This window comes from Dama dama, chromosome 8 (assembly GCF_033118175.1).
Source record: "Dama dama isolate Ldn47 chromosome 8, ASM3311817v1, whole genome shotgun sequence".
NCBI classification, from domain to species: domain Eukaryota; kingdom Metazoa; phylum Chordata; class Mammalia; order Artiodactyla; family Cervidae; genus Dama; species Dama dama.
The window spans coordinates 44,066,182-44,093,476 of NC_083688.1; the positions used below are offsets into that span (position 1 = coordinate 44,066,182).

Consider the following 27,295-nt stretch of genomic DNA (forward strand, 5'->3'; position numbering starts at 1 on the left):
GGTTGCTAAGTCCACTGGCCTTCCCTTCAGCCTCGGTTCTATTTTTACTTCTCTAGCACATTTGATGTGGTTGAAGATAGCTTTCTTGAAATTTTCAAGATGCTTCTTGTCTCCACTGTCTTACCTCATAATTCTTAAGGCTTAATCTTAACCCCCAAGTTTCTCTACACTTTCTCTTTTGAAGAATACCCCCACCCCATTTCCTTTTCATTTAACATTTACTCACGACTGTGACATCTTTATTTTTATTTTTTAAATTTAAGTGGTGCTGGGAAAACTGGACAGCTACCTGTAAAAGAATGAACTTAGAACACTTCCTAACACCTTACACAAAGATAAACTCAAAATGGATTAAAGACCTAAATGTAAGACCAGAAACTATAAAATTCTTAGAGGAAAACATAGGTAGAACACTTGACGACATAAATCACAGCAATATCCTCTGTGACCTACCTTCTAGAGTAATGGAAATAAATAAATAAATAAATAAGTGAGACCTAATTAAATTTAAAAGCTTTTGCACAGCAAAGGAAATTATAGACATCTTTATTTTTAGTGCTATCTTCGTACCAGTATTCCAGTTCCATTTTACAACATCAGATTAGCAAAACTAAAAATATCACCATTAGTTAATGCCCAGTGTTGGTGAAAAGGTAGAAAAATGGAATTCTCATGTTCTTTGGGGGTGGTGTAAATTCAACTAACCAGTTTGCTTTATTATTCCTATTATTTCACAGTAAAATTTAAGATGTCAGAGCATGCTTAGGTTAGTGAGTTTGTTAAGTAGTGTTGGGATGGCTACCGCCCTTTTTGCGAGTTGTTTGGCGCCGCTCTTTGTTTTGTGTTCCGGTTTGCCTAGGGCTGTTATACGCCGGAGACAAACTGGTGGAAGTGAATGGAGTTTCCGTTGAAGGACTGGACCCTGAGCAAGTGATCCACATTCTGGTAACAGTCCTCCTCGCCTTACCCATGACTCACTGCGGCGTTGCATCCAGCCCCTGGCGTGTGCATCGTGACTGGAGGGGGATTCTGGTCCCTGTCGGCAGCCTACTCTCTCCAGACCCTAGAACCCGTCTGTTTCCACGCATCTCGTCCCCCTTACCTGCTCCCTGCCCCCAGTTGACCTGGACCCTGCTGGAGATGCCCTTCCCAAGCTGCTCTTTCAGCCTCAGGAAGACGGCCCAGGTCCTCATCACCTGGGCTGCTCTGTTGGAAACGGAGCCTGGGGTGGGCAGAGTGAGACTGTGGAGGAGTCTGGACCTGAGCAAACCACCCCGTGCTCCCCTAACATTTTTATGCTGTTTCTTTGAGGCAGCTTTGAGGTAGAAAAGAAGTCCAGAGGGCAGCATGTGGGGAGGGGGACGTCTTTGCTGGCCCTGCCAGTCCTTGTGTTGAGATGGGGATTTATGACCTGATTATATGAGCTTTTGGTTTCTTTTCGGTTCTCATTCCCATCCTTCAAACCATTGCCCGGGTCACTGTTCGGCTGTCAATATAGCCAGAGCGCCATGCCCTGCTCACCTCCCCTGTCCGCTGCCCCACTGTGTGGCCTGTGGTCGACTATTATATATTACATATACTAGCGGTCCTCACACTGGGTTCTCGGGAGAACTCTAGATTTTCATAGATGTGCCTTAGGGACTGAGATGAGAAGTGGTATAATAAGGAGTATGTGTGCATGCTAAGTCACTTCAGTTGTGTCCGACTCTGTGCGACCCCATGGGCTGTAGCCCTCCAGGTTCCTCTGTCCATGGGGATTCTCCAGGTAAGAATACTGGAGTGGACTGCCATTTCCTTCTCCGGGGGATCTTCCCAACCCAAGGATTGAAACTGAGTCTCTTGCATCTCCTGCATTGGCAGGCAGGTTCTTTACCACTAGCGCTACCTGAAAAGCCCCCAGTAAGGAGTATAATAAGCACCTAAATATTTTGCAAACTGCTATGCAAGATTCTTGGTGGTACAAAATGTACTGCCAAAAGAGCTTAAAGGACCGTCAGCCACAGATACACATGTGTCCACTGCAGTCCTTTTGGTACCAGCTGTGGAGTTACCACCACAGTGGCATCATGAGATTCCTGCCTGAGAATGAGATCTCTCTTGTTCATCTCTGGATCTCCAGTGTCTGTCATGGTGTGTTTCGGGGGGTGAAGCAGAGGAGGGGGGTGTTCCTACCTCCTGCATCAAGCTAGGAGGTTCTCTGTCTCCTCCACCCTTAGTTTAGAGGCTTGTCAGTACTCTCGAGAAGACTTGGGAGCACTTTATCTTCTTCCCCATCAGATGAGGCTGCCTGATGGAGAAACAAGTGTTCAGGAAAGGCTTCCTGACTGAGACATGAGGAGTGAAAGTCAGATCAAGAGTTCCTCTCCCTCCTCATGCCTTGGGGGAAAAAGAGCTTGCTGAGTGTGGTGTCCTGATGAGAGTAAGGTGGAGGGTACTAGGAGAGTCCAGCCTCAGGACCCTGGACCCCCTGCAGCAGGACAGAAGTGAAGCTAAAGTTCTTCTAATGTCCATTTCTGGGTGGTGATATTTAGCTGTTGAGCCCTTGTAAAAGCCCCTGTGGGAGCTGTCACCATTTGATCTCACATTGAGTTTTTAACTTTCACCTGCCAAACCCTGATAACCCAGTAAAGCCTGAGATTTGCCATTCTCTCCTCTGACATTTTCCAGGCCATGTCTCGTGGCACAATCATGTTCAAGGTGGTTCCAGTTTCTGACCCTCCTGTTAACAGCCAGAAGACGGTAAGAATTAACTGAACCTTCAGACCCACACACAGTAAATCCTCCACAATAACAGCAAAAAAAAAAAAAAAAATTATATTTTACTACTATCCTCTGTAATGTGTTAATCATTTGTTCAATATTGTATTGCATATTTTTCAACACTGATGACATGAGACACAAATCCATAAATGAACACAGTAAGAGGAGATGGGGTATTGAGCAGTTAAGAAGTAACGTCAGGAATAGTGAACATTTGAGCAGAGACTTCTCAGAGCGAAAAGATTTTATTCCCAAAGTCACTTTTTTTTTTCCTGGCTCTTAGACTCAGTTCAAGGAGGGATTTCTTCTTGGTGAAGATGGAGAGGAAAGATAGCTGCAGTAGGTAGAAGAGTGAGAGAAATGATTTTAAGTCTTAGCAAGCTGGGGGTAAGGATTCTCCTGATGATGTCACTGTGTGCCTATCATCAGGTGTATGTCCGTGCCATGATCGAGTACTGGCCCCAGGAGGACCCCACCATCCCTTGCATGGATGCCGGGCTGCCTTTCCAGAAGGGGGACATCCTCCAGATTGTGGACCAGAATGATGCTCTCTGGTGGCAGGCCCGGAAAGTCTCTGACCTGGGTACCTGTGCTGGCCTAATCCCTTCTAGCCAACTTCTGAAGAGGTAAGAAATGTCATCATTCCTGGACCTAAGAGCAAGCCATCGGAAAAGAAGACATTTCCCGGGTTTTTGCAATTAAAGGAGACAAGCAGTGTTACTGCAGTTCAGATGAGAGAAGGAGAGACACGCAGATAGATGAACACATACTGGTCTATAAAGCCAAATGTCAACTTGTCAATATGCCCTAAATATCTTAAATACCAAAGGGGCCAGGATAATCATATCAACTGGAAAAGAGAGAAGGGTACTTGGGAAACTAAAGTTTAAAAGGTAGTTCTGACTCCCTCTATTAATCTTTTAAGTTAAAAGCTCAGTTACTGAATCTCAACTCATCACCATCACCTTGGTGCTACTGAGGTCCAAGGAAGTGATTAGAGATAGAAAGAAGATAGAATAAGAGGCCCAAGACTCAGCCAATGTTAAGAGGTCACAAAGAAGAAAATGGAACCAGCAAAAGAGACTGAGAAGCAATCGCCAATGAGACAGGTCATGAAAATCAAGATGGTTGAATGTCCTGATCAACCGTGTTCACCACTGTTGTGGAGACTGAGAATTGACCACTGGATTTAGCAAAGGAGGTCATTGGTGATCTTGATAAAAGCAATGTCAGTGGAGGAGTGGGCCAACGTCTGAGTAAAAGGGGATTTGAAGACTTTGACAGCAATGAGCAGGGGAAAGTCTCTGAAACATTTTGTATAAGGCAGAGCAGAGCAGTGGAGAAATAGCTGGAGGAGAAAGCAGAGTGGTATGAGAGAGTTTTTAGGTGGGGTAGATAATGCTAATGGGGGAAATCCAGTGAGAGGGAAACTTTTCTGATACAGGAGAAAGAGGAGAGAACTGCTGCTGTTATTAGTCCTTGAGGAGGCAGATGGAGATATGATGAAGTCTAAAAGTAGAGGGGTTGGCCCTGTACAGGATTCTGAGCAGTTTACCCACAGTAACAGCAGCAGCAGAGAATGCAGAGTGTGGGCACAGCTGAGGATGAGGGATATGCTGTGAGCTTATGGACAGTCTCTTTCATCTGCTCTTATTTTCTTATCAACCAATGTCATAGCTGGCAGTAACGTGGGTAGGAGGTTTTGGGAAGGAAAGAGGAGAAAGCTTGAAAAGTTTCTATGAGAAATGGAGAGAAATTGATTGAGTAAATACAGTGTCATCAGCATTAAGGACCCACTTAGGCTTCAAGTCCATAAATTTATAGTCAAATTTATATAAATTTGGTCAGCTTCCTGGGTGGACAGATCCAGACTAGACAGAGAGTCAGACTTAGCAGTAAATCAAGAGAGGGAGAAGAGAGTGTCTTTCATGACGGATCATGACATTTATGCTAAGGAGGGAGGTGACAGTGTAGGATCAGTGGAAAGGAAGTCAGGTCAATGGATTATAGGTTCCTATGAGGTTGATAGATTATTGGAGTGGGAAGACAGAAGTCGCTGGTAGAAGAAAGGGATGCTAGACGTCAAAATTATAGAGATTGTTTTGGAACTGAAAGGTCTAGGGGATGACAGTAGGAGGCATTAGCTAAGGTCATTGGAAGAGATGAATCAAGGAACCAAGAGGCCAGGGTGTTGGAAGAGGCATTAATGTGCCAAATAAAATCATCACGAATTATGATGGAGCAGTGTAAAGAGCATGGGAGTGAGAATGGCTTCCAGAAGAATCAGGAGGAGGGTACTCAAAGTGAGGGCCTTTTCTAGGGAAGAGGAAGAATGGTCTGCAGATGGCGGGACAGCGACCCCCCACCTCCAGGCCCTGTGGAGTGAGGGCCTCCTACAGTGGTGTGCTGGAGCCGGCCCTCAGAGCCCGTGTGCGCCCTTCCTCGTGGTCAGTGACATCGGGTGGCAGCTTGAAATCAGTCGCAGTGGGAATGCTGACACTAGCAAAGTCAGTTAAGTTGTACTTCAGGGTTCCCCTCCCCCCCAACCCTGGCGGGCTGATTTACCCACACACACCTGGGAGCAGGGACCTCTGGGAGACCCGGGTTTGGTTAGGGCAAGAAGGTGAAAGGTGAAAGTGCAAGCATTAGTCACTCAGTTGTGTCTGACTCTTGAGACCCCAGGAACTGTAGCCTGCCAGGCTCCTCTGTCCATGGAATTCTCTGGGTAAGAATACTGGAATGGGTTGTCATTCCCTTCTCCAGGGGATCTTGCTGACCTAGGGATTGAACCCAGGTCTCCTGCATTGCAGGCAGATTCTTTATCGTCTCAGCCACTGGGGAAACTCCAAGAAAGTAAAGTGTTTTGAGAGGCTTCACTAAAGGTTTGCTACCAGTTCCAGAGGGTGTGTGAAAGGAGTGGCGGGTGGTAGATGGAACAGGAATTACAGTGCAGAGGATAAGGAATGACTTGAATTTGGGGGCTGAGGACACACACAGGGATAAAAGCCTAATGAGATTAGTCTTCATGGTCTCAGAGCAGAGAGTGGTGAGGAGGCTCTAGCGGGAGTCTTGCAAGGAGCACACAGAAATGACAGGCTCATTGGATCAGTGCACAAATAAAGGGCGACAGAAGGAGTTGAAATTCATGTGGCTCTAAAGGGACTGTGGAGAGCCTCACAGCTTGGGAGGGGAACCAGAACATGCGGTGAATATTCTGAGACCCGCTGGAGCAGGCTAACATGCCGGAGGCTGGGGTGCCATGGCTCAGGCACTGAAGGCTGGGGCGTGGGCTAGGGTCATGGGCTGGGTGTTATCTCGAAGTCGGTTTGGCTCTGAGAAGATGCTGTGAGGCAGGACAAAATAAGAAAGACCGTACATTTGGAGAACGTACTTGGCAATGTGTGTGGAGGCTTCCCTGGTGGCTCAGATGGTAAAGAGTCTGCCTGCAATGCAAGAGACCTAGGTTCGACCCCTGGGTCAGGAAGATCCCCTGGAGAAGGGAATGGCTATCCACTCCAGTATTCTTGTCTGTAGAATTCCACGGACAGAGGAGCCTGGCGGGTTACAGTCCATGGCGTCACAAAGAGTTGGACTTGACTGAGCAACTGACACTTTGGAGGTGGAATCTTGTTCACTTGGTTGGAGGCAACAGAATTCTAAAAACTTTCTGTCCTGGGCATCTATCTCACCTGGGTTAACCTGGGTTCTTTTTTTTTCTTTTTCTCATGGTGTATTTGTTTTTTCACAGGAAGCAACGGGAGTTCTGGTGGTCTCAGCCGTACCAGTCTTACAACCACCTCAGATCCACCATCTGTGAGTGTGCTGACACCTCAAACCCAGCACGTGCCTTACGGGGAAGCCACCTCCGTCTCTCCCAGGACTGGCTTCCTGCCCAACGGAGGATCTTTAAACGTCCCCATGCCCCAAATGGCCTTCTGGCAGCCATCTGAAATCCTACTGTAAACATTTATTCCTTGGGGTTTAGATGAGTTTTCAGTTTGTGAAAATGCAAATGTCCTTGTGTCATGACACATTCAGGGATCACTCCCCAGCTTGAAGTCTCCTGAGATGTCAATGGCTAGTCCGTGCATTGTACATCTACTGGCAAGCAAGGCTGCGTGGTGGCATAGTGCGTGTGCCTTTGACAAGTAAACGTGGGACTGAATTACTATTCAATGAGTGTAGTTTGTCCACTACACAGTGTTTTCAGATGGCAGTGGGGCAATGGTCAGCAAAGGCACCCACGGTGGCAAACGCTTGTGAACGATTTGCTGCCTTAATGAGGGATGTTAGCTTGCAGAGTGCAGCTAGAACCTCCTGATCAAGGCCCTTCTGATACGCTCTCGGCAGCAGTTACAGAAGGGGAAGAGGCACCTGGAGGAGGGAGAAGGCCATAGACATAGATTCACCCATAGAGAGTTCTCACCCACTTGATTTCTCAGTTCTCTAAGTCAAAAATCCCTTTTTTTTTCTCTTGAAAACATGACAACTATAAAGACATTTTTTGGGAAATAAATTCTTAGAATTCCTTTACACTGGCAATGTTTTCATACTACCTTCCAGTTATGGAACCATATTTGACATGGTTATAGTAACAGCTGCAATACTACCTTTTATCTTTTTTCCCTAATGTAACATTTTATCAGAAACATTTGTCATGATATAGTCTTCATGGTGATATTCTAGTTATTTCCCCTGTGCTTTGAAAAATTGTTTGTTTCCTAAACCAGATTGAAGGACTTCTTTAACTCATTTTTCTATTTTGTTTATCAAAGGCATATGAAAATTCTAACTCAGCTTTAATCAGTGTCTGATAACTAGTAGGACCACTTGTTCACATTTAAGTTGCTTGCACAGGCTATGTGCCACTTCTATTAGACTTTTGCAAAGTCCATCTTGAAAAGAGTTTGAAGCTCTGTATTATTATCCTCACATATTTCTGAGTCCAAGAACCCCAGGTATAGAGCCCACTGACTTAAAGGATCATCTCTCACAGAGATGTTCACGACGGAGGACATCATTATCTGAACCATCAAGTCATTTCTTTTTAGTTTTTAGTATATGTGCTGCTGAAGCGAGCATTCTTTTTAGTTTTTGTAGATGATGTTACAAATAAATATTGGTAAATGTGAAATATCAAAATGAAATATTATTTCATATCTCTTTGTTCTGCTTGAAAGTTACTATAGGAAAAAAAATCTCAGGAAAGGTTACTGATTCAGAAGGTGTACACAACTTTATTACTCAAGAGTTATGGAAAAATTCTAAGCATGTGTTAGTTTATAGACAGTTACTAAAGAGTTATTAACTGAAGATGCACTGTAGTTGTCATCTCTTTCCCTCCCTCCTTTCTCTCTCTTCCTTCCATCTTTTCTTCCTCTTTCCCCCTTCCTTTCTCTCCCTTTCTTCTTTTCATTCAAGATTTGAATTCTAAAAATATAATGAATGAATAATAAGTGCCTTAATTCAAAATGAGTAGAATGCAACTCTTGCAGAGTTTATTAGGATAGAAGGGAATGGGATTTGCCAGAAGCAAATAGATTCCGTTTCCATCAAGGCTCACGAATGTATTGGTTTCTATAGGATATTCACTTAGCATTTTGTTACTGAGTCTCCACTGCATTTTTAGAGAATAATTTTGGCACTTCACTTTTCTTAATGTAGGTAAATTCATCTGATAAATTATAGCATAAAATATTGTGCTAATATTCTCTCTTCCCCTCCCACCCCCTGCTGCTTCAATCATCTGTACCCAGCGATTTCTATGGAAGAAGGTAGGAAACAGTATTTGTGGGAAAAAAAGCCTCATTTCCAAAGCCACCTAGAAATTTCCTGAAGCTTTCTTAATTCACTTCATTTCAATTCAGCTATTTAATAAGCTCTTTCTGTGTGCCTAATAGTGTACTAATCATTAATATCCTAATTTATAAAAAGATATCAGTCAAAAGACAACATATACAGGGTTTGGGTTACACTGTAAAGAGTTCTGAGTTGAACAATTTTAAAAGTTATATTCTTTTATTCTCATATATATATATCCCAACTAAAGGTAAAAACAGTTAAATCTTTTTGAGCACTTACCATGTGTATGAGCTTTTCCTGCATTATCTCAAGCCTATCCAGTACAGTATGTATTGTTACTACCCTCATTTATAGATAGAAAGTGGAGGCTTAGAGGTAAAATCATTTGTCCAGCATTCAAGAGCCTATGCTTTTATAATTTTAACCATTTGATGTCCTGTAGCCTCCCACAACATATTTTTGTTTAGTACAATAGAGTCCTTTTTATCTGTCCGAGTGAGTGGTTGTTGTAAGAATAGCATGATATACGATGGTCTGAGTTTCGCTGCCATAAGCCTATACACAGGGGATTTTTGTTGTGATAGTAACACATTTTAATTTCATTTTTCCCCTCTCTGTGCTCTTTTATAGATGATGACATGAAGATTGATGAGAAATGTGTGGAAGCAGGTAGCGTTGCTTGATAGATTTACTACTAGGAGAAGTACAAAGCAGCTCAACTACAGATTTTGTGAAGCAGAGTCAGTCAAAAGACCTGTGGGCCTTCTTCTCTGGAAGAAGTGTGTAAAATAAGTCCCCACTGCAGCATTTTCCGTGGTTCTGACCCTCAGAAGGGAAGCACAGCTGGAAGGATGTCTCCATGCTCCAGACCAACCTTTTAGAAAGTGTTCCAGAAAGCAGTATTTTGGAAGTGATCATAGAAATACACAGTAAAGCTCTAGTGTTACACTCAGCAACATTCAGGAGAAATATCTAGAACCCACATGCTCTTTGTGAAATACTATGAAATACTGAGTTACCAAATTTTTAAAAAGCAAAATATCTAGTTATTGTTTGATATCATATCATTCTGGTAGATCCTAGTATGATCAATCCTCATGGGTTCCAAATTTATGAGAGATATATTAAAACTTCTCACATTTCTATCCTTACACTTTTTGAAAATTGGGAAAAGATGTTTCAAATTTAGCGGCAAAACGAAGATTGACTCAAGAATCACTAGGATTTTGTTGGAAGACTAATTGGAGAGTCTTTAGTCTGATAAGTGAATGTGTCTTGGCTTTACAGGTTAATTTAGTTTTAGAAATTAAAGAATGACATGAAATGTTTAAATACTGAGTATTTCAAAGATTTATGTATATTTCCCCAGAACAACTACAGAATAATGTTGACATTATAGTTATTCTACCAAGTACACATCCTGGGTATGTGTTTTTTAACTAGCAGTAATATTCATTTCCTTTCTATAATTTTAATGAAAAGTTTTTATTAGGTTAACCAGTCACATCTTTCAAGTTCAAAAAACTACAAAAGTATATTCAGTAAAATTCCCTCTCTCTTCCTGTTTCCCTACTCGATTTTCTTTCTCGAGGCAATAAATGCTCTGTTTCTTTGGCATCGCTCCAGACATATTCTATGCAATGATGTATGTTTTTTCTTCCTCTCCCACATGCCTTACTCTCACCTCTTTTTAAAATACAAATGCATGCCTTTGATGGTATGCTATAATGCTGTTCTGTTCCTGGTATTTTTTCTTACTTAAAATTGTATCTTTGGAGATGATTCCATCATAATACATAAAGAGCCTCCTCATATTTTTTAAACAGCTTATTGATTAAGTAAGTTGTTGTGCATTTATATAATCACTTACTGGTAGACATTTGAATTATGTCCAACATTTTCTATTATAAACAATTTCACACATGAGCAGACCTTAGGTGTAGCATCACCAGATTCAAGGATGTATTAGTAATATTGCTATATATTTCAAATTGCTCTACACATAAATTCTAGCTTCTTAATGCTTAATGTCTCTTTAAAAAACACTAACAATAATCATTTTAAACTGATGAGGCATTTGCTTTATCTCAGGTATTTTTCAGTCACCTAACCAACCCTAACCAGTCAAGCTATTCATATACTTCTTCCCCTTATCCTGCTCCCCTTGCTTATGGACCTCCAAAGCTCCCAGCAAGCCTCCAGAAGCAAAGCTGTATAACATCCAACCAGATATTGGAGTTTACCATGACATTCTACCTTTCCCTTCCCTCTGAGTCTCTTTTTAATTTTATTTATCCTTTTCTATTTTATGATTTTATTTATTTTAAGCTCCTGCTGTATCACTTCTTGTCATCACAGCCCAGCTGCTTATATATCTCATTTAAGGCTTTATTGCTACAGACACACCCCTGATTTGGCCTTGATTTAGGAAAAGCATTTTAAAAGTGTTATATGTGCAGAAATATAGGGTCAGGGAATTGGACTGTTGAACTATAGACTTGCTATGGATAGTAATATAACTACACTTTTGTTTTGCCTCCATGGAAAAACGACAGATGAAGAAACATTTGAATCTGGTAAGTAAGACGTGAATATTTGGTACTGGTTTATAAATGTATTATCCAAATTTTGGTATACGTTAAACACTTTTTAGGGGTGTGAATAAATACATCAACGGTATGGTTGTGAGATATTGTAAACTTCACCTTAAGAGGCGCTTCTCATCAGGGACATTTTGGAACCCTCTGGGAGCACTGTTTTGGCTTTCATATTGACTGGGGGCACTGCTGGCCTTCAACTGCTGGGAGTTGGGGGTGCCAGGTGAGCTGCTGAGTGTGAGACTATCCTGCACCATCTCCCGAACGTCCTGCCACACAACATTCATTACAAATCTGAGTATGTAATTCTTTAATACACAATAGTGATGTGAGTTTTCACAAGATGTAACACGAAAAGCTCATTGGTTTAGAAGAGTGTCATTATGGAGACAGACATTTAAACAGAATAAAGACATTGCCTTGAACATGTTGAATAATTTATTCCACACATTCTGTCTAATCTATACTGACAAAATAAACTGGAAAGTGAGGTATCTATACTAAATCAATTATTTCCTTTTTTTTTTAACATGTTATTGTCATTATTGATGACAAATGGTTTCATCCGGTATCTGGTCCTCAAAGTACTGTTGACCTTGTTAGTAAAAAAAAAAAAAAAAAAAAAAAGTCCCACAGAGTGTTTAGGGATTGGCAACCTTTGGGAGTGTGTTAACCTTACTCACCCTCTTCTAGTGTATAATGTTTCATTTCCTCCACTTCATCAGGCTATAATTACTTTGGCACACATTACATCTATTTTAATTTCCCCCTTTCCCATATATACAAATAAATTGAATCTGTTATTATTTATCAGAACATGTTTTTTTTCTAGTGTCCACTTGTTACTTTGCTTCTCTATTTTCCTCTACTTCATATTAGGACTATTTTCTGATCTTCTTACTTCCTTTAAAGCCATGCTTCTTCAGTATAGGTAGGTGTAAGCATCATAAGAATACTGGAGTGGGTTGCCATTTCCTTCTCCAGGGGATCTTCCCTACCCAGGGATTGAACCCTGGTCTCCTGCATTGCAGGCAGATTCTTTACCAACTGAGCCACTAGGGAAGCCTTCAATATAGGTAGGTATAAGCATCTAATAGTTTCTCATGTCTAATAGAGAAGTCATCCCAAAGATTTATATTTTGAAATATATACTTAAAAAAAATACAGACCTTTAAAATATAAATCACTTCCTTTTACTTTCTTTATATTCCAGTTAGAGCATTGCACAACCCACTCCAGGATTCTTGCCTGGAGGATCCCACAGACAGAGGAGCCTGGCAGGCTACAGTCCTTAGGGTCTCAAAGAGTCGAACACGGCTGAAGGGACAGCACACACGCATGCAGAGCATTGCACTGGTTTTTAAAAGTGATACGTGTTAGGTTAGATCTATGGATTCCACTTTATAAGAGTAGAGAGATTGCTGTGTATATAATAGTTATAGAAGAGACAGCATCGAGGCAGATGCTGGGAAACTACTCACCTAAATTATTTACCATTTATGTTCTTTCTAAATTTCCTGTTTTCAATTAGATAATTGGCTTGTTAGGGGTGATTTAATGATCTACACTTGGTTCAGTGTTTGGGATTGGTTTAATTTTTAATTCCTCTGGATTATAGTCATCCTTCTTTGTTCTGTTCAACTCGTCATTTTGCTGGAGACACTCTGCATGCCAAAGTTGCAGCTGAGGCTTACAGGTACTTGAGACATCTGTGAAAGGAAAGGCAGTGTTGCAGTGGTCAAAGCCATGGACTGGAGGCAGAATGTCCAAGCATGAATTCTGGCCCATTACTCGCTAACTGGGGCAGGGGGCTCCTCTGTCACTTAACCTCTTTGCCCTTCAGGTTATTTTTGTTATTGTTCAGTAGCTAAGTCATGTCCAATTCTTTGCGACTCCATGGACTGTAGCATGTCAGGCTCCTCTGTCCTCCACTATCTTGCAAAGTTTGCTCAGATTCATGTCCATTGAATTGGTGATGCCATCTAACTATCTCATCCTCTGTCGCCCTCTTCTCCTTTTGCCTTCCATCTTTCCAGGCATCAAGGTCTTTTCTAATGAGTCGGCTCTTCACATCAAGTGGCCAAAGTATTGGAGTTTCAGCTTTGGCAACAGTCCTTCCAATGAATATTCAGGACTGATTTCCTTTAGGATTGACTGATTTGATCTTCTTTCAATCCAAGGGACTCTCAAGAGTCTTCTCCAACATCACATCTCCAAAGCATTAATTCTTTGGCACTCAGCCTTCTTTATGGTCCAACTCTCACATCTGTACATGACTACTGAAAAACCATAATTTTGACTAGATGGACCTTTGTCAGTAAAGTAATGTCTCTGCTCTTAATATGCTGTCTAAGTTGGTCATAGTTTTTCTTCCAAGGAGCAAGTGTCTTTTAATTTCATGTTTGCAGTCACTGTCTGCAGTGATTTTGGAGCCCAAGAAAATAAAATCTGTCATTGCTTATACTTTTCCCCTTCCTATTTGCCATGAAGTGATGGGACTGGATGCCACAATCTTAGTTTTTTAAATGTTGAGTTCTAAGCTAGTCTTTCACTCTCCACTTTCACCCTCATCAAGAAGCTCTTTAGTTTTTCTTCATTTTCTGCGATTAGAGTGGTATCATCTACATATCTGAGGTTGTTGATATTTCTCCCAGCAATCTTGATTCCAGCTTGTGATTCATCCAGCCCAGCATTTCACATGATGTACTCTGCATATAGGTTAAATAAGCAGGGTGACAATATACAGCTTTGATGTACTCCTTTCCCAAGTTTGAACCAGTCCATTGTTCTATGTCTGGTTCTAACTGTTGCTTCTTGACCCACATATAGGTTTCTCAAGAGACAGGTAAGGTGATCTGGTATTCCCATCTCTTTTAAGAATTTTCCACAGTTTATCCTTCAGGTGCTCCATGTCTAAAGTGGGAAAAATTATATATATAAAACATGTTTAGAACATAAGTGCCTGAGGGTTGGCCAGCATTATTATAAAGAAATACAGGGGCAATCAGCAGTTAGTTCTCTAATAGAACTGCAGAGGAAACTATGCAGCTGCCCTTAGTTAAGGTAAAGCACTCCTTCTGGACTCCTCTTGGTTGAAAGAGTGAGAACTCTCAAGTACATTCTGAATCCTCCTCACTTAGGAGCTCAGTTAAGGAACAATTGGCTCCAGGCTGGCATTTTTTTCTAAGATGCTTAATTCTGTTCCTTGAGCACTTAATGGGCAGTTAAGTTTCTTAAATTTTGTCCCCAACTTGTCTCTGAATGAAGTATCATGTGACCTCTTTGAATACCTCTGGATGGTATAATCTAATTAGGAATTCAATTTACACACACACACACTCACACACACACACTCTCTCTCTCCCCTGCCAAAAACAGACAAACAAAAACAGGGATGATAGATGTTTCAAGATGCCTAGAAAACAAAGAAAAGAGTATGCTCTGTGTTTAGGTACACCTATCTTCAAGGGGCCAGCTGGAGGTGGAATATGTAGCTGGGCCTGGGATGGGTAAGGAATGAGGATGGTGTGGCTCAAGGCTGCCAGTGCCCCTTGCTCCACTTCCTTCACATCACAGGGTTGCAGGCAGATGGCCTCTGGCAGAGAAAGAGAGAGAAGGCTCACATCAGTTGACTTCCTCTAATTTCTCTCTTTCAATCCCCATCCTGTGCCAGCTGGGTAGAGGGAAGTCTGCATGGATAGAGGGCCTTTGAGGAGAGTTGAGATAAGCAGCTTTCAGAAAGTTAGAATATGCTGGGCAGCAGACACAGGTCCAGTGAGTTTCCGAGTCTAGTTTGTGTGCTGTTCATCTTGCCCAGCTTACAACTTTCTCTAAGGGTAACACGAATGCCTCACTTGTGTCTATTGTTTGTTATTTGTCTTTAGTTTGCCAACTTGATCTCCTCAAAGGCTTAACTTTTTCATGTCTGTTTCTTAACTTACCGAAATATCCAGAGGAACTTTCAGAAGGTAACTATTCATTTTTATGTCCTTGGTATGCCAAATAGAGCTATGGTTCAGATCTTTCAAACATGCCTCAACATGAATACTTCACTGGAAATGTTTTAAGATATGATATTTTAAGGACGAAATCAATGATGAGATATTCAATGTCATAGAAAATATATTTAAATGAACAATGAAAGTAGTTAGTTTTATGACTATATCCCTAAGTAAACATTTTCTTTTAAACTTATTGCCAATTTTCAGTTAGAAAATTGTGCTTACTTACCAGAGGATGGAATTAATACCAGTGTGTTTTCTTTATATTTTAAAATGTGTGTTTAAACACAAAAATTAAGAAAGATCTATGTCATTTCATTCTATGAATAAATGCTCTTTCTATATATTTCAATGATCAGAACAGAGTTGTATAAGTGAAAAAGAATAATACGTTAGTAAGAAGTAATTTCAAATGACAGTTTTATAACATTTTCCCCCGTAGTTTTGAATAATTTTTCTGAGACCCCAGTGGGAGCAGAGACAGAAGTTTAAACTAGCTCTAGATGTTACTACTAGGCACAGTTTTCCACTCTTTGGCCTCTCAGAATCCTGGACAGTCAGAAAGAATTTGCATCTATAAAGCAAATACTAATTTTCTACAGAATGAACTGTTTCATAAAGGAAAAAAAATAACAACCCATTTCTAACAAAGAGATTAATTATTGGGCCTACAGAAAACCATATCTGTAAGTTAAAGCCAAAACCAGTTTATATGTTTCCTTCTTAAAAAATCAGTTTTCCTTGGGAACATTTAAAAATGTATACCCAAAAATATGTTTTCACTATGACTCAGTATTTTTTGTAACTTTAAAGAAGCCTATAACAGATTTTTGTTCCAACTATACTAGACAGAATATATTCAGTGTATTGTTAAATTTCTGGAGTGTGTCTCTATATAGTTTAGTGCATGTGATAAAATGGAAAGTGCTTAGGACAGTTTTCAACAAGCTGCCAAGGATAAATTCAGCTGTGCTGCCATCTGTTGAAATAGTGTCGCTTGAGGTTTTAAAGGTTATTTCATGTATCCCTTCTAAGTAAACTTCTCTTTCTCCTTCACATATTCTGTTCCTGACATTTGCTGTGTTCCAGACAAGGAGGAATTTGTTGGCTATGGTCAGAAGTTCTATATTGGTAGGTAATGATTAATAAAAGGTGGTTCTTTATCACTTGCTAAGTTATATTCATACCATTATGGATAAGCCTGGCTCTTCTGAAAGCTACTTTTGCTGATGGGTGTTCTCAAGCTGGTTTCTCTCTATGCTTTTTTTTTTTTTTTTTAAATCAGCCAGTGGCCCCATTTTTTTTTTTTTTTTAAAGCTCGCAGATGATTTCAGTATGTATCCAGGCCTGGGGACCAACATTCTGCTTTCCAGACCCTGCAGCCTTTCTATTGCTTCCTATCTTCTTCTTCTTCTTTTTTTTATCATTCATTTTTATTAGTTGGAGGCTAATTACTTTACAATATTGTAGTGGTTTTTGCCATACATTGACATGAATCAACCATGGATTTACATGTGTTCCCCATCCGGAACCCCTCTCCCGCCTCCCTCCCCATCCCTTCCCGCTGGGTCTTCCCAGTGCACCAGCCCTGAGCCCTTGTCTTATGCATTCAACCTGGGCTGGCGATCTGTTTCACGCTTGATAGTATACTTGTTTCAATGCTATTCTCTCAGATCATCTGATCCTCGCCTTCTCCCACAGAGTCCAAAAGTCTGTTCTGTACATCTGTGTCTCTTTTTCTGTTTTGCACATAGGGTTATTGTTACCATTTTTTAAAATTCCATATATATGCGTTAGTATACTGTATTGGTCTTTATCTCTCTCTCTGTATAATGGGCTCCAGTTTCATCCATCTCATTAGAACTGATTCAAATGAATTCTTTTTAATGGCTGAGTAATATTCCATGGTGTATATGTACCATAGCTTCCTTATCCATTCGTCTGCTGATGGGCATCTAGGTCGCTTCCATGTCCTGGCTATTATAAACAGTGCTGCGTGAACATTGGGGTGCACGTGTCTCTTTCTTCTACCTTCAGACACACATGTGTCAACTCTGCGTGACTTCCCTGGCAGTCCCTCAGTTAAGACTCTGCCCTTCTGCAGGGGGGCGTGTGTTCCATCCCTGCTCGGAGAACTAAGATCCCACGTAAAAAAATAAAAATGAACTCTTTCGAATCACAGTCGCCGCCTGTTTCTCCAGGTAGGAGGCAGGAAGAGAGTTCCCCTGCCCTGGATCTCACGGTCCCTCCGTTTCCACCCTCGCAGCGGGCTTCCGCCGCAGCATGCGCCTGTGCCGCCGCAGGGCCCACCGAAGCCAGCTGCGCGCCCAGGGGTGCGGCGCCAGCAGCTGCGCCGGCGCGGTGGGCGCCCCGTACGAGGAGGTGGTGAAGTACCAGCGACGCCCCGCCGACAAGCACCGCCTCGTCGTGCTCGTGGGTACGTCCCCAGGGCAGCCTCCCCACCCGCGGCGAGGTTCCCCTGCCTTCGGTAGTCTTGCATTGGGCGTGGTAGTAAAAGCAGGACTCTGTGGGCCTGCATATATATTTTTTTTTGAAAAGACAAAACCGTTTTTTAATGTGTTTGCTTATAAATAGGACGTTATTAATTATACTTTTAATGTCTACAGTTGAGTGCGGTATGCCATGGTGTATATGAACCTGTGTAGCAACAAGGTGTGATATGATGAGGTTACAATAGATTTTTTTTTTTTGTCCTGTTTAGAATTTCTTTTAGAAGCATGGATGAAATGTTCCCCGCCCCCGCCCCCGCACTGGATCATTAGTCTATATTAGGAATAAAAATGCTTAATATCCATTTCCCTAAGAAGTGTGTAACCCTCTCCTTTAGGAGAGTTTCTAAAATGCTTCTGGAGTGTGTCTTTGGTGCTAAAGAACAGGGCACATATAGCGCTGGGATGACCTGCGTTGTGACCCAGATGTCTACAAAGCTGGTCCCTGCCATAGGTGCTGTTCAGTCACTCAGTCGTGTCCACCTCTCTGTGACCCGACCCCGTGGACTGCAGCATGCCAGGCTTCCCTGTCCTTCACCATCTCCTGGCGCTTGCTCAAACTCATGTCCATTGAATCAGCGATACCATCCACAACCATCTCCTCCTCTGTCCTCCCCTTCTCCTTCTGCCTTCAGGCTTTCCCAGCAGCAGTAGTAACTCGCCTGTTACTGTCATCTTTTCTGTGTGTTCCAGTTGTGATGAAGGCAGGCCCCTTTGAAGCAGAACAACATACTTCACAACCAGGACCAGCTACAGAATTTTCAGGACACAGAGCAAAATAAAAATCCAAAAGCCGCTTATTCAAAAACAAAGACTATCAGTGTGGCAAAGAAAGAGCATTAAGCCAAGTGCATTAGCCTAAGCATGGGCTTGTGGCTCAGTTCTCTGCCCACGAAGCCAGCCCTGCCTCCAGTTGCACATGGGGGTGTCGACTTCTCCACCTGTTGTCAGGGATGTGTCCCTGAATTCTATAATTGTGGAAGCCGATTTCTGGGTTGTGCTGTGATAGGAACTTCATGGGAAGAGGAAAGGCAGCTTGTCTCAAATGATCTGACATGAGGCCAGAGACTTCTCTGAGTAGCCAATACTAGGCAACATTTTCTGGGGTGACATGTTCCTGCAACTCCCTACCTCTTTTCTGAATGTTGAAGAAGTGTGGGTTACTCCACAGGTCATCAGGAAAATTCCCAAGAATTTTCTGGGGTTATTTCAATTCACGAGAATGGAAGTGACTTTATTTTCCCCGTAAAAACATGTACGCTCAAATGTCTTCAGCAGAAGGATCAAAGTGATGGTTTCACCACATACCTCTGCTTATCTACCTCTAATAATTTCTATATGTGATGTTTTGTGTTTAGGACCTTCTGGTGTTGGAGTAAATGAACTGAGAAGACAACTTATTGAACTTAATCCTAACCGCTTTCAAAGTGCCGTGCCACGTACGTTTACTTTTTCTTTCATAGGGGTTCATACTGGAATAAGACTTTCTTTTTACAGATGCAAAAAGATCTGCAGATGCACTGATCTCAATTATGTTATACCATCTTTGTTGTGAGAAAGTAAGACAGATAGTCCTCAGTATTTCTAACTAAACTTATTTTAATAGAGGAAATTGATTTACAAGCATGTAGCTAGCTAGCTAGGCTTTTGAAAAGTGACTCTCTTTTTTCCATTGCTTAGCAATCATATACATAACCTTTTAGAAAAACTAAATATTTAACAATAATGGCTAACATTCATTCAATATTTACAATCCTCCTGGCAGTGTGCTTGGCTCTTTGAATGCTTTATCATATTGTTTATTTTACTATATGCACATATGATTTTAAAATCAACTATAGACAGGCAAGCCTGGTGTGCTGCAGTTCATGGGGTCTCAAAGAGTTGGACACGACTGAGCGCCTGAACAAGACCAATAACTATTATACCATCCAAGATGAAGGAGCATGTGGACGTGGGTGCTTCCCCTTTACCTCAGGGCAAGAGAGAAGAAGTTAGAAAAACCACTTAAAGAGCTGAATGTGTGTTTCGTGCTATTTGGGAGACACGAAAGACTGGACTCAGAATCATATCTGGAATATCTAAAGCATGAGAGCTTAGAGGAAGTGGCCAAAGGCTGTTTGGGGGAGGTAGCTGCCATTTCAGAGTCTGTCACTGCAAAAGAGTTGTGATTTTTTTTTTTCCCAAAGACCGGATCTGGGTGGATAATGTGGAAGAAAGTCTGCCTGGGGTTGTCATGGCTCCTGCCCAAGAGGAGGCCTCAATGAAAGGAGATCAAACGTGAAGCCCTGGGTACCTGAGGGTGTGAAAGAAATCACAGATGACTAGGTGGAATAGAGATGGATTTGAGATACCCAGTAGCAGTGGTAGAGGGGTAGGCTTTGCAAAATAACCCACTGAATCCTCTGGGAGATTAAGAGCCAGATTTAAACATCTGCTAAGTCTAAAAGGAGCCATGAGAAGCCAGCATCAGCATTAATTAAGTAAGAGTTTTCCTGCCCTGCTGGCTCCCCCTCCTTCTCTGCACTTAGCCTTGGAGAGCTATAAAACTGGAGGAGGAGCAGTAGGAATGCAATGAAAGGGAAGAGAAGAGAATCAAGCTCCCTCTCCTGATTTCTGACTTCTCTGATGTCAGGCTTCCCTTGGTGTAGCAAGTCTGAGCCAGCTGTGGGGAGAAGGAGCCTGAAATATAAAGTTCACAATTTTGACTATTACATAGAAACAGAATCTTAATTGTTGAGGCTCAGTTTCAGGCGTAAATTATATTGCAACTTAAAAAAAAAACAAAAACCTAAGAGTAATCAGAAGACTTTGAGAATTTCATCCAGGGCCAAACAAATGAAGTTGTTTTTTATGATCACAGCCCATAGGGTGTGCTTTCCAAGTACTGCTTACCTATGTAAGAATGGGCACTACAGAGCAAAAACTAATAAAGAATCGCCACTTGCAATAATCTGGATGAAAACAAAATGCCCACAAAATGTAGAATTGTATGTTGTCTGGATAACCATCATTCAAAATGGGAATATGTTGCCCATATTTTGCTCTTTAAATTGAGTGAACGGTTTTAAGCTCAGAATGAACGCCTCAAGTCATCCACCAATTCACAGACCTTAGCCTATCATATATAACATAGTAGGATACAAGTCAAGGAGAAGGGGTTATCTTAGGCTGATAGTAACATCATTTTCTATCACCTGAGAACTAGATTTTTTTTCAGTACAAAGCTATAGGAGGGTAGCATAACTTTAGGAACTCTGAGGATCTAACTCTGAGGATCTAAAGAGAGGCTTGAATAAAGAAAAAAAATTTTGCTTTTTGAGCTTCTTGAAATGTTCAGTTAATTCAGTTCAGTCACTCAGTCGTGTTCGACTCTTTGCAACACCATGGACTGCAGCACGCCAGGCCTCCTTGTCCATTGCCAACTCCCAGAGTTTACTCAAACTGACATCCATTGAGTTGGTGATGCCATCCAACCATCTCATCCTCTGTCATCCCCTTCTCTTCCTGCCTTCAATCTTTGCCAGAATCAGGATCTTTTCAAATGAGTCAGTTCTTTGCATTAGGTGGCCAAAGTATTGTATCTTGCAATGTTAGGAACTCCTTTTATCATTTAGGGCCTATTTCAAGTTCCTTCTTGGTCATTTCCATGTGTTGGTATCATCAGATGTCGATCTGTTTCATCTTTAAACTTTATCAAATGTAAATACACATTTATATGAATAAGGAGAATTTATTGTAATGCAGGTTAAGGGACGAGCAGCTTTATAGTTTATACAGGTCACAGAGTTGGAACCATGTCTTATTCATCTTTGTGTTCTAAGAAATTAGCGTGATAGCTGGAAAATAGGGACTCAGTATACGTTAGTTGAATAAATGGGTAAGCAGACAAGGATCACTTTTAGGTAGTCAGTGAACTCCTGTGTCCTATTCCAGGTACTGTTTAGGTTGAAGAATATATGAACAAAGTGGTCGTATCAAAGAGTCAGATTGAATCTAGACTCTACCAATCTTTTCTTTCTGGAGATCCCTAAAACTGATCACCAGCTTACTTGGATGTTAATACATCTGAGCAAGACTACAGAGTGTCAGGGGCTTTATTTCAAATCCGACACAACCTGCTGTGGTAGAAGAGATGAGTTTGGGAGGAGTCAGGGCACCTAGGTGCTTGTTTACAACTGTGTTTTTCATTAGTTTTGTTCTCATGAGCAAGTTAGTTACTCTCTAAAATCTTTAGTTACTTATCAGTAAACTACAGATAACAGCATTTCACCTAGCTAGGAATACGAAGGATGAAATGAGATCCTTGGGAGATGCATTATCTAAGCATAAGACATTGCTGGTTTTGCTGCCTGAGGGCCTTTAGGCACCGTGTGTGTGCGCGCTCAGTCACTAAGTCCTGTCTGACTCTTTGTGACCCCGTGGACAATAGCCCACCAGGCTTTTCTGTCCATAGGATATTCCAGTCAAGAATACTGGAGTAGGTGAACACTTCCTCTTCCAGGGGATCTTCCCAACTCAGGGATTGAGCCCCTGTCTCCTGTGTCTCCTGCACTGCAGATGGATTCCTTACCATTGAGCCACCTGGGAAGCCCTTAGGCACCATAGGGCTCACAGATAACTTACCACTTCCCGTCCTGAAGTATCAGCAAGAGTTCCTTTAGAGCCTCTTTATCTTGGCTTAAATGCGATACATTCTGGTCTAGTCTATACTACAAACACTTAACAGAGGTTTATGTTTAGCTTATTTTGATATGGGAACTTCTACTTTCTTATCACCAATCAGGCTCCCCCCCCCCTTTTTTTTTTGTTCTAGCATTTTATCTATCTGCTTATGTATTAATTAATTTATTTTGATCATCTTTATCCAAATGCATATGAGTAATAAGTCCAAACATTTTGTAGATTCTAAAATCTATTAAAAATTTCCTATTTTGACAGATACTACTCGTTCCAAAAAGAGTTATGAAATGGATGGTCGTGAGTATCACTATGTGTCAAAGGAAACATTTGAAAGCCTCATGTACAGTCACAGGTAAGCTAGACATTCAGAATCTGATTCGCCCCTCTGGTTGTTTTATACTTAAAATAGATCTCTTATTTTCATGCTTTGTCCAAAACTTCTGGGATACATTTTTTTATCCCAGGTGGGATGCATGAGACAAGTGCTCGGGCCTGGTGCACTGGGAAGACCCAGAGGAATCGGGTGGAGAGGGAGGTGGGAGGGGGGATCGGGATGGGGAATACGTGTAAATCCATGGCTGATTCATGTCAATGTATGACAAAACCCACTGAAATGTTGTGAAGTAATTAGCCTCCAACTAATAAAAAAAAAATAAATAAATAAGAAAAAATAAATAAAATCTAAAAAAAAAAAAAAAGTATATTGATTTACTAGTACACTAACTCATTGAATTTGGAGAAGGAGCTGAACTGAGTTGCAACTTTTAGAGAATTTGGAGTAGTTAAGTCCTAGATCTCCTAATATATATTTTTCCTGTTGAATATCCACTAATTCATTTATCAAGATCCACATATTTTACTCTGTTCTGTTGGAATTTATTTCTGTTATTGCTAATACTATTTTACCTGTACAAACAGTTCTTGTTTTGCTGATCTCTCCCTTGCAGGATGCTGGAGTATGGGGAGCACAGAGGCCACTTGTACGGCACCAGTGTGGATGCCGTTCAGGCAGTCCTTGATGATGGGAAGATCTGTGTTTTGGACCTAGAGCCTCAGGTGGGTCTGTGGTGCAATACTTCCCATCTCCCCGAAGTAACGAATGCATGCCATTCATTTTTTTGCACATGCTTTAAGCTGTAGTTGAGACACTTTATTCTGTTAGGATAAGACTACTTCCCATATAGAAGGACCAGGATCTTACTTGAAAAATCAGTTGTCATTATCTTGTCTTTTTAGTTGGTAAAAAAAAAAAAAATCTAGTTTCTTAGACCTTCTCCCACCGCGCCCCCCCCCAAAAAAACAACAGCAACAGCAGAAAATAAAATAAAAAACAAAATTAAAAAAAAACAAAGCAAAAAAACCCCCAGAAATGGGCAGGCAGCCATAAAGAAAACTGAGGATCTTTTTTTTTTTTTAAAACTGAGAATCTTGCTTTGCCTTTGATTACAAAGGCATCAAGGTAACTTCTTGTGGAGGGAATAAAATGTTGCTTTATGCAAGGAGATGAGGTTCCTATGTTATCATATCAATAGCTGTCTCCCTGAGACCATATGTGGAATAGAGCAGGAGTGAGTGAGTTAAGGTGAGATAAAGAACATACAATGTGTTGTCAAAATTTTTATAAACCTTGTGTTTACTTTATGTTTTCTGTAGTTATGTAAAAATAATACCTTGTGTGCTAATCAGAGGACAAGAGAGTTGTTCTCACTTGGATCGAAGCTGTGGTCAGCATGAAGATGTCAGTATTATCTGTTATGAGACAATGGCAAGAGGAAAGGGAAGTGAGGGAGCTGATTGGCCTGGAGAGTCTGTCTTTGTCTTTTCCCCGTGAGATCATGTGTAGAATCCTATTCTCAGGTTTCAATAAGGGTGTCATGGCTAGTACGAGGAAGAGCCAGGATTTGACCTTAATTTTGATTCCAGAACTCCATCTCTTAATTATTAAAATGTTTTTTAGAGTTGAGGACTTGGGATCATATGAGAATATACTCTGGCTAAAAATAACTGCTAATTTCTGGTCTTAGAAATTTTGAGAACATTCATGTTGACTCTAGAAAATTAGGACTTATGTTTTTCGATCCTCAATGTAATATTCTCTCGAGATATTTCAGCTACTAGGACTTCCTTTTTTCTCATTTTTTTCTTCATTATTTTTTTTTCCCCAAACTTTACTTCTTATTTTGTATCGGGGTAGAGCTGATTAGCAATGTTGTGGTAGCTGCAGATGGACAAGGAAGGCACTCAGTCATACATATACATGTAAGGACCTCTGTTTTAAATGTGCATTTAATTTTCCTGTGTAGGGTATTCAAGTGGCTCGAACCCAAGAACTGAAGCCCTATGTCATATTTATAAAGCCATCTAACATGAGTTGTATGAAGCGATCTCGGAAAAATGCCAAGATTATTACAGACTATTTTGTGGACATGAAGTTCAAGGTAAGATACAGAGGAGATAGATGAGTATATTGCTTTTTTTCCCAGTCAAAAAATTACTGTATTATTCCACAGTATTCCTATGTTAAGGAATGTAATTTTTGTTTCTCATGAATACTACCCTTATGAGTTATCCTTATTAAATATCATTTATAGATGTTAAAGTTTAATAAATACTCTTATTTTTCTCCTCTTTTTGGGTCTAGCTTTAAAAGAAAAGGCCCTCAAGTCACAATTTGCAAAACCACACAGAAATTGGGTGTGTGTACTTAAAATGGATTATTTATTTTACAAAGTATTTGAATTTACTTTAAAATACCCCAATCGATTATATCATCTATTATATGATATCTCTTTATAAATATATTAAAACATAAAGATGTTTATTAATAATTATAATAGAGGGGCCAGGCCAGGTGGGATTAATCAGTGATTTTCCCATATATATCTGTATGTTTTTCATTAAATATACTTTAAATATTTTAAGTCATAACATACATTTAGTAAGGTGTATAAATCTTAAGTGTACTGTTCAAAGAATTTTTACAGGGTGTATGCACCCAGATAACCATCATCTAGATCAAGACGTTATATCCACTTATGTTGCATGCACGCATGTGTGTGTGTTTATGTGGTGTGGTAAAAAACATAAAACATAAAACAAGACTTACCGTCTTACCCATTTTAAGTGTACAGTTAAGTAATGTTAATTCTCTTCATATTGTGAAGCAGATCTCCAGAACTTTTTAATCTTGTAAAACAAATTAAATAGATGGACTGCTTTATGAATTTGCATGTCATCCTTGAGTAGGGGCATGTTAATCTCTACATCATTCCAAATTTATATGTGTTTTATATGTGTTGCTGAAGTGAGCATGAAGTATCTTTGTATTATCCTTTACCTCTCATTATTTTTATCTTCATTATTTTTTCAAAGACTACTATATGGAAGTTTGATTCTCCAGTTTGCATTTCAAACAGTGGAGTCTATGTATATATTCTCTGAGTCTTAATTAAATTCTGTTCTCAGTTTTATGGCAATCTGAAAAGTTAACAAAATTGTTTCTAGGTCTTGAGTATGGTCACCTTGTAAAGGAGTACTGCCACAAGATCTCAGTGCCCGTGTTTATATTTGTATTTATGACAAGTTGTACTAATTATTGTAGACAAATAAGAAAATAATGGCAATGAATTTAATGTATTAGTGCCAAGTGAAGGCCAAATGATCTTGAATAAATGATTTCACAGCAGTAGAAATAGACATTATAGGTTAAGTCAGTCATCATGAAGAGTAATTTAGAAATGGCTCATTTGAAGAACCATGTCATACCACCATGTTGAAAGTGGCCATTTGTGTCCACAAAATAATGTCATTCTTATCAGTTTAACGTTCATTTCAAATTTATGTTTAATTTTTATTTATATTTAACTGATAAAATTTCTTTGGTTTTATGTTGTATGTGGTTTGAGAGCTCCAAGTGTTTAGATAATAGAATAAGATAATTTAAGTCCGAATAGGAAGTTGAGAGGACTGGTTGTCTACAAACTATTAACTCAACTTTATGAAAACTTGATCTGGGAGACATTAAGTAAGACTAAACACAGAAACATAAGTTTTATGGTTAGACTGGAGAACATTTACATGACCTGTTTTTATAAACAGCTACAGTTCTGAGTACAACAGCATAACTGCCTGTTATTTCTATTCATCTCATTAAGTTTGCTATTTGTATTTTTCTATTTTTCCTAAAGGATGAAGATCTACAAGAGATGGAGGATTTAGCCCAAAAAATGGAGACTCAGTTTGGCCAGTTTTTTGATCATGTGATTGTGAATGACAACTTGCAAGATGCATGTGCCCAGTTGCTGTCCGCAGTTCAGAAGGCTCAGGAGGAGTCCCAGTGGGTACCAGCAACATGGGTTTCCTCTGAGACGGAATCTTAAAGAGGCCTTCTGCTTAATACTGGAGTTTTAACAATGTTCATCCGTTCCCTAGAGCTGGAAAAACAGCTATAATCTAAAATGTCAGTGTCATATTTGCTCTATTATATTATGTGCAGCTGCAAAAGTGCTGCAGTTTGTTCATCTTATTTGAAAGAAATTTGTATGGTTATGTAGAGTAATCTATTTGGATTTCAGGGGAAAAAAATGTTTTCCTTTACCTTATATGCAGCAATTGTTAGGGAACAATGTTAAGTCACTGAGTATGAGGACTTTTCATAGATTTCACATGGCCTTTGTGTGATTCAGATAAAAAAGAGCTTTCCTAAATAAAATAGTTCTATTTAACTTCAGAAACTGTATTTTGCCTTATGAAACTTGTTTTATAAACGTTGATTTTTCAAAAAGTACCCAGTTTAACTGCAAGAAGAAAGGATTAATACACAAATCACCTCTAACACCAAAACTTAGAGAAACAGCACTGCTCTCATTTTACACATTAAACTACAAGGAAAAATTATTCTTTTGATCAGGGCTGTAGCAATCACTAATTTTCCCCCCAAATC

At 40.3% G+C, this 27,295-nt stretch overlaps 1 protein-coding gene across 1 annotated transcript in view; it reads left to right on the forward strand.

The window, feature by feature from the left end:
- Positions 1-26,732, forward strand: part of MPP4 (MAGUK p55 scaffold protein 4) — a 36,243-nt gene extending 9,511 nt beyond the window's left edge. The window contains exons 7-21 of the mRNA XM_061147947.1: positions 860-945; positions 2,668-2,739; positions 3,190-3,386; positions 6,509-6,573; positions 8,517-8,534; positions 9,193-9,231; positions 11,118-11,138; positions 15,113-15,127; positions 16,250-16,291; positions 17,427-17,597; positions 19,029-19,109; positions 22,612-22,705; positions 23,301-23,409; positions 24,657-24,791; positions 26,541-26,732. Of these exons, the coding sequence (XP_061003930.1) occupies positions 860-945; positions 2,668-2,739; positions 3,190-3,386; positions 6,509-6,573; positions 8,517-8,534; positions 9,193-9,231; positions 11,118-11,138; positions 15,113-15,127; positions 16,250-16,291; positions 17,427-17,597; positions 19,029-19,109; positions 22,612-22,705; positions 23,301-23,409; positions 24,657-24,791; positions 26,541-26,732 (1,337 nt within the window). The remainder of the gene's footprint in view (positions 1-859; positions 946-2,667; positions 2,740-3,189; positions 3,387-6,508; positions 6,574-8,516; positions 8,535-9,192; positions 9,232-11,117; positions 11,139-15,112; positions 15,128-16,249; positions 16,292-17,426; positions 17,598-19,028; positions 19,110-22,611; positions 22,706-23,300; positions 23,410-24,656; positions 24,792-26,540) is intronic.
- Positions 26,733-27,295: the final 563 nt, after the last annotated feature.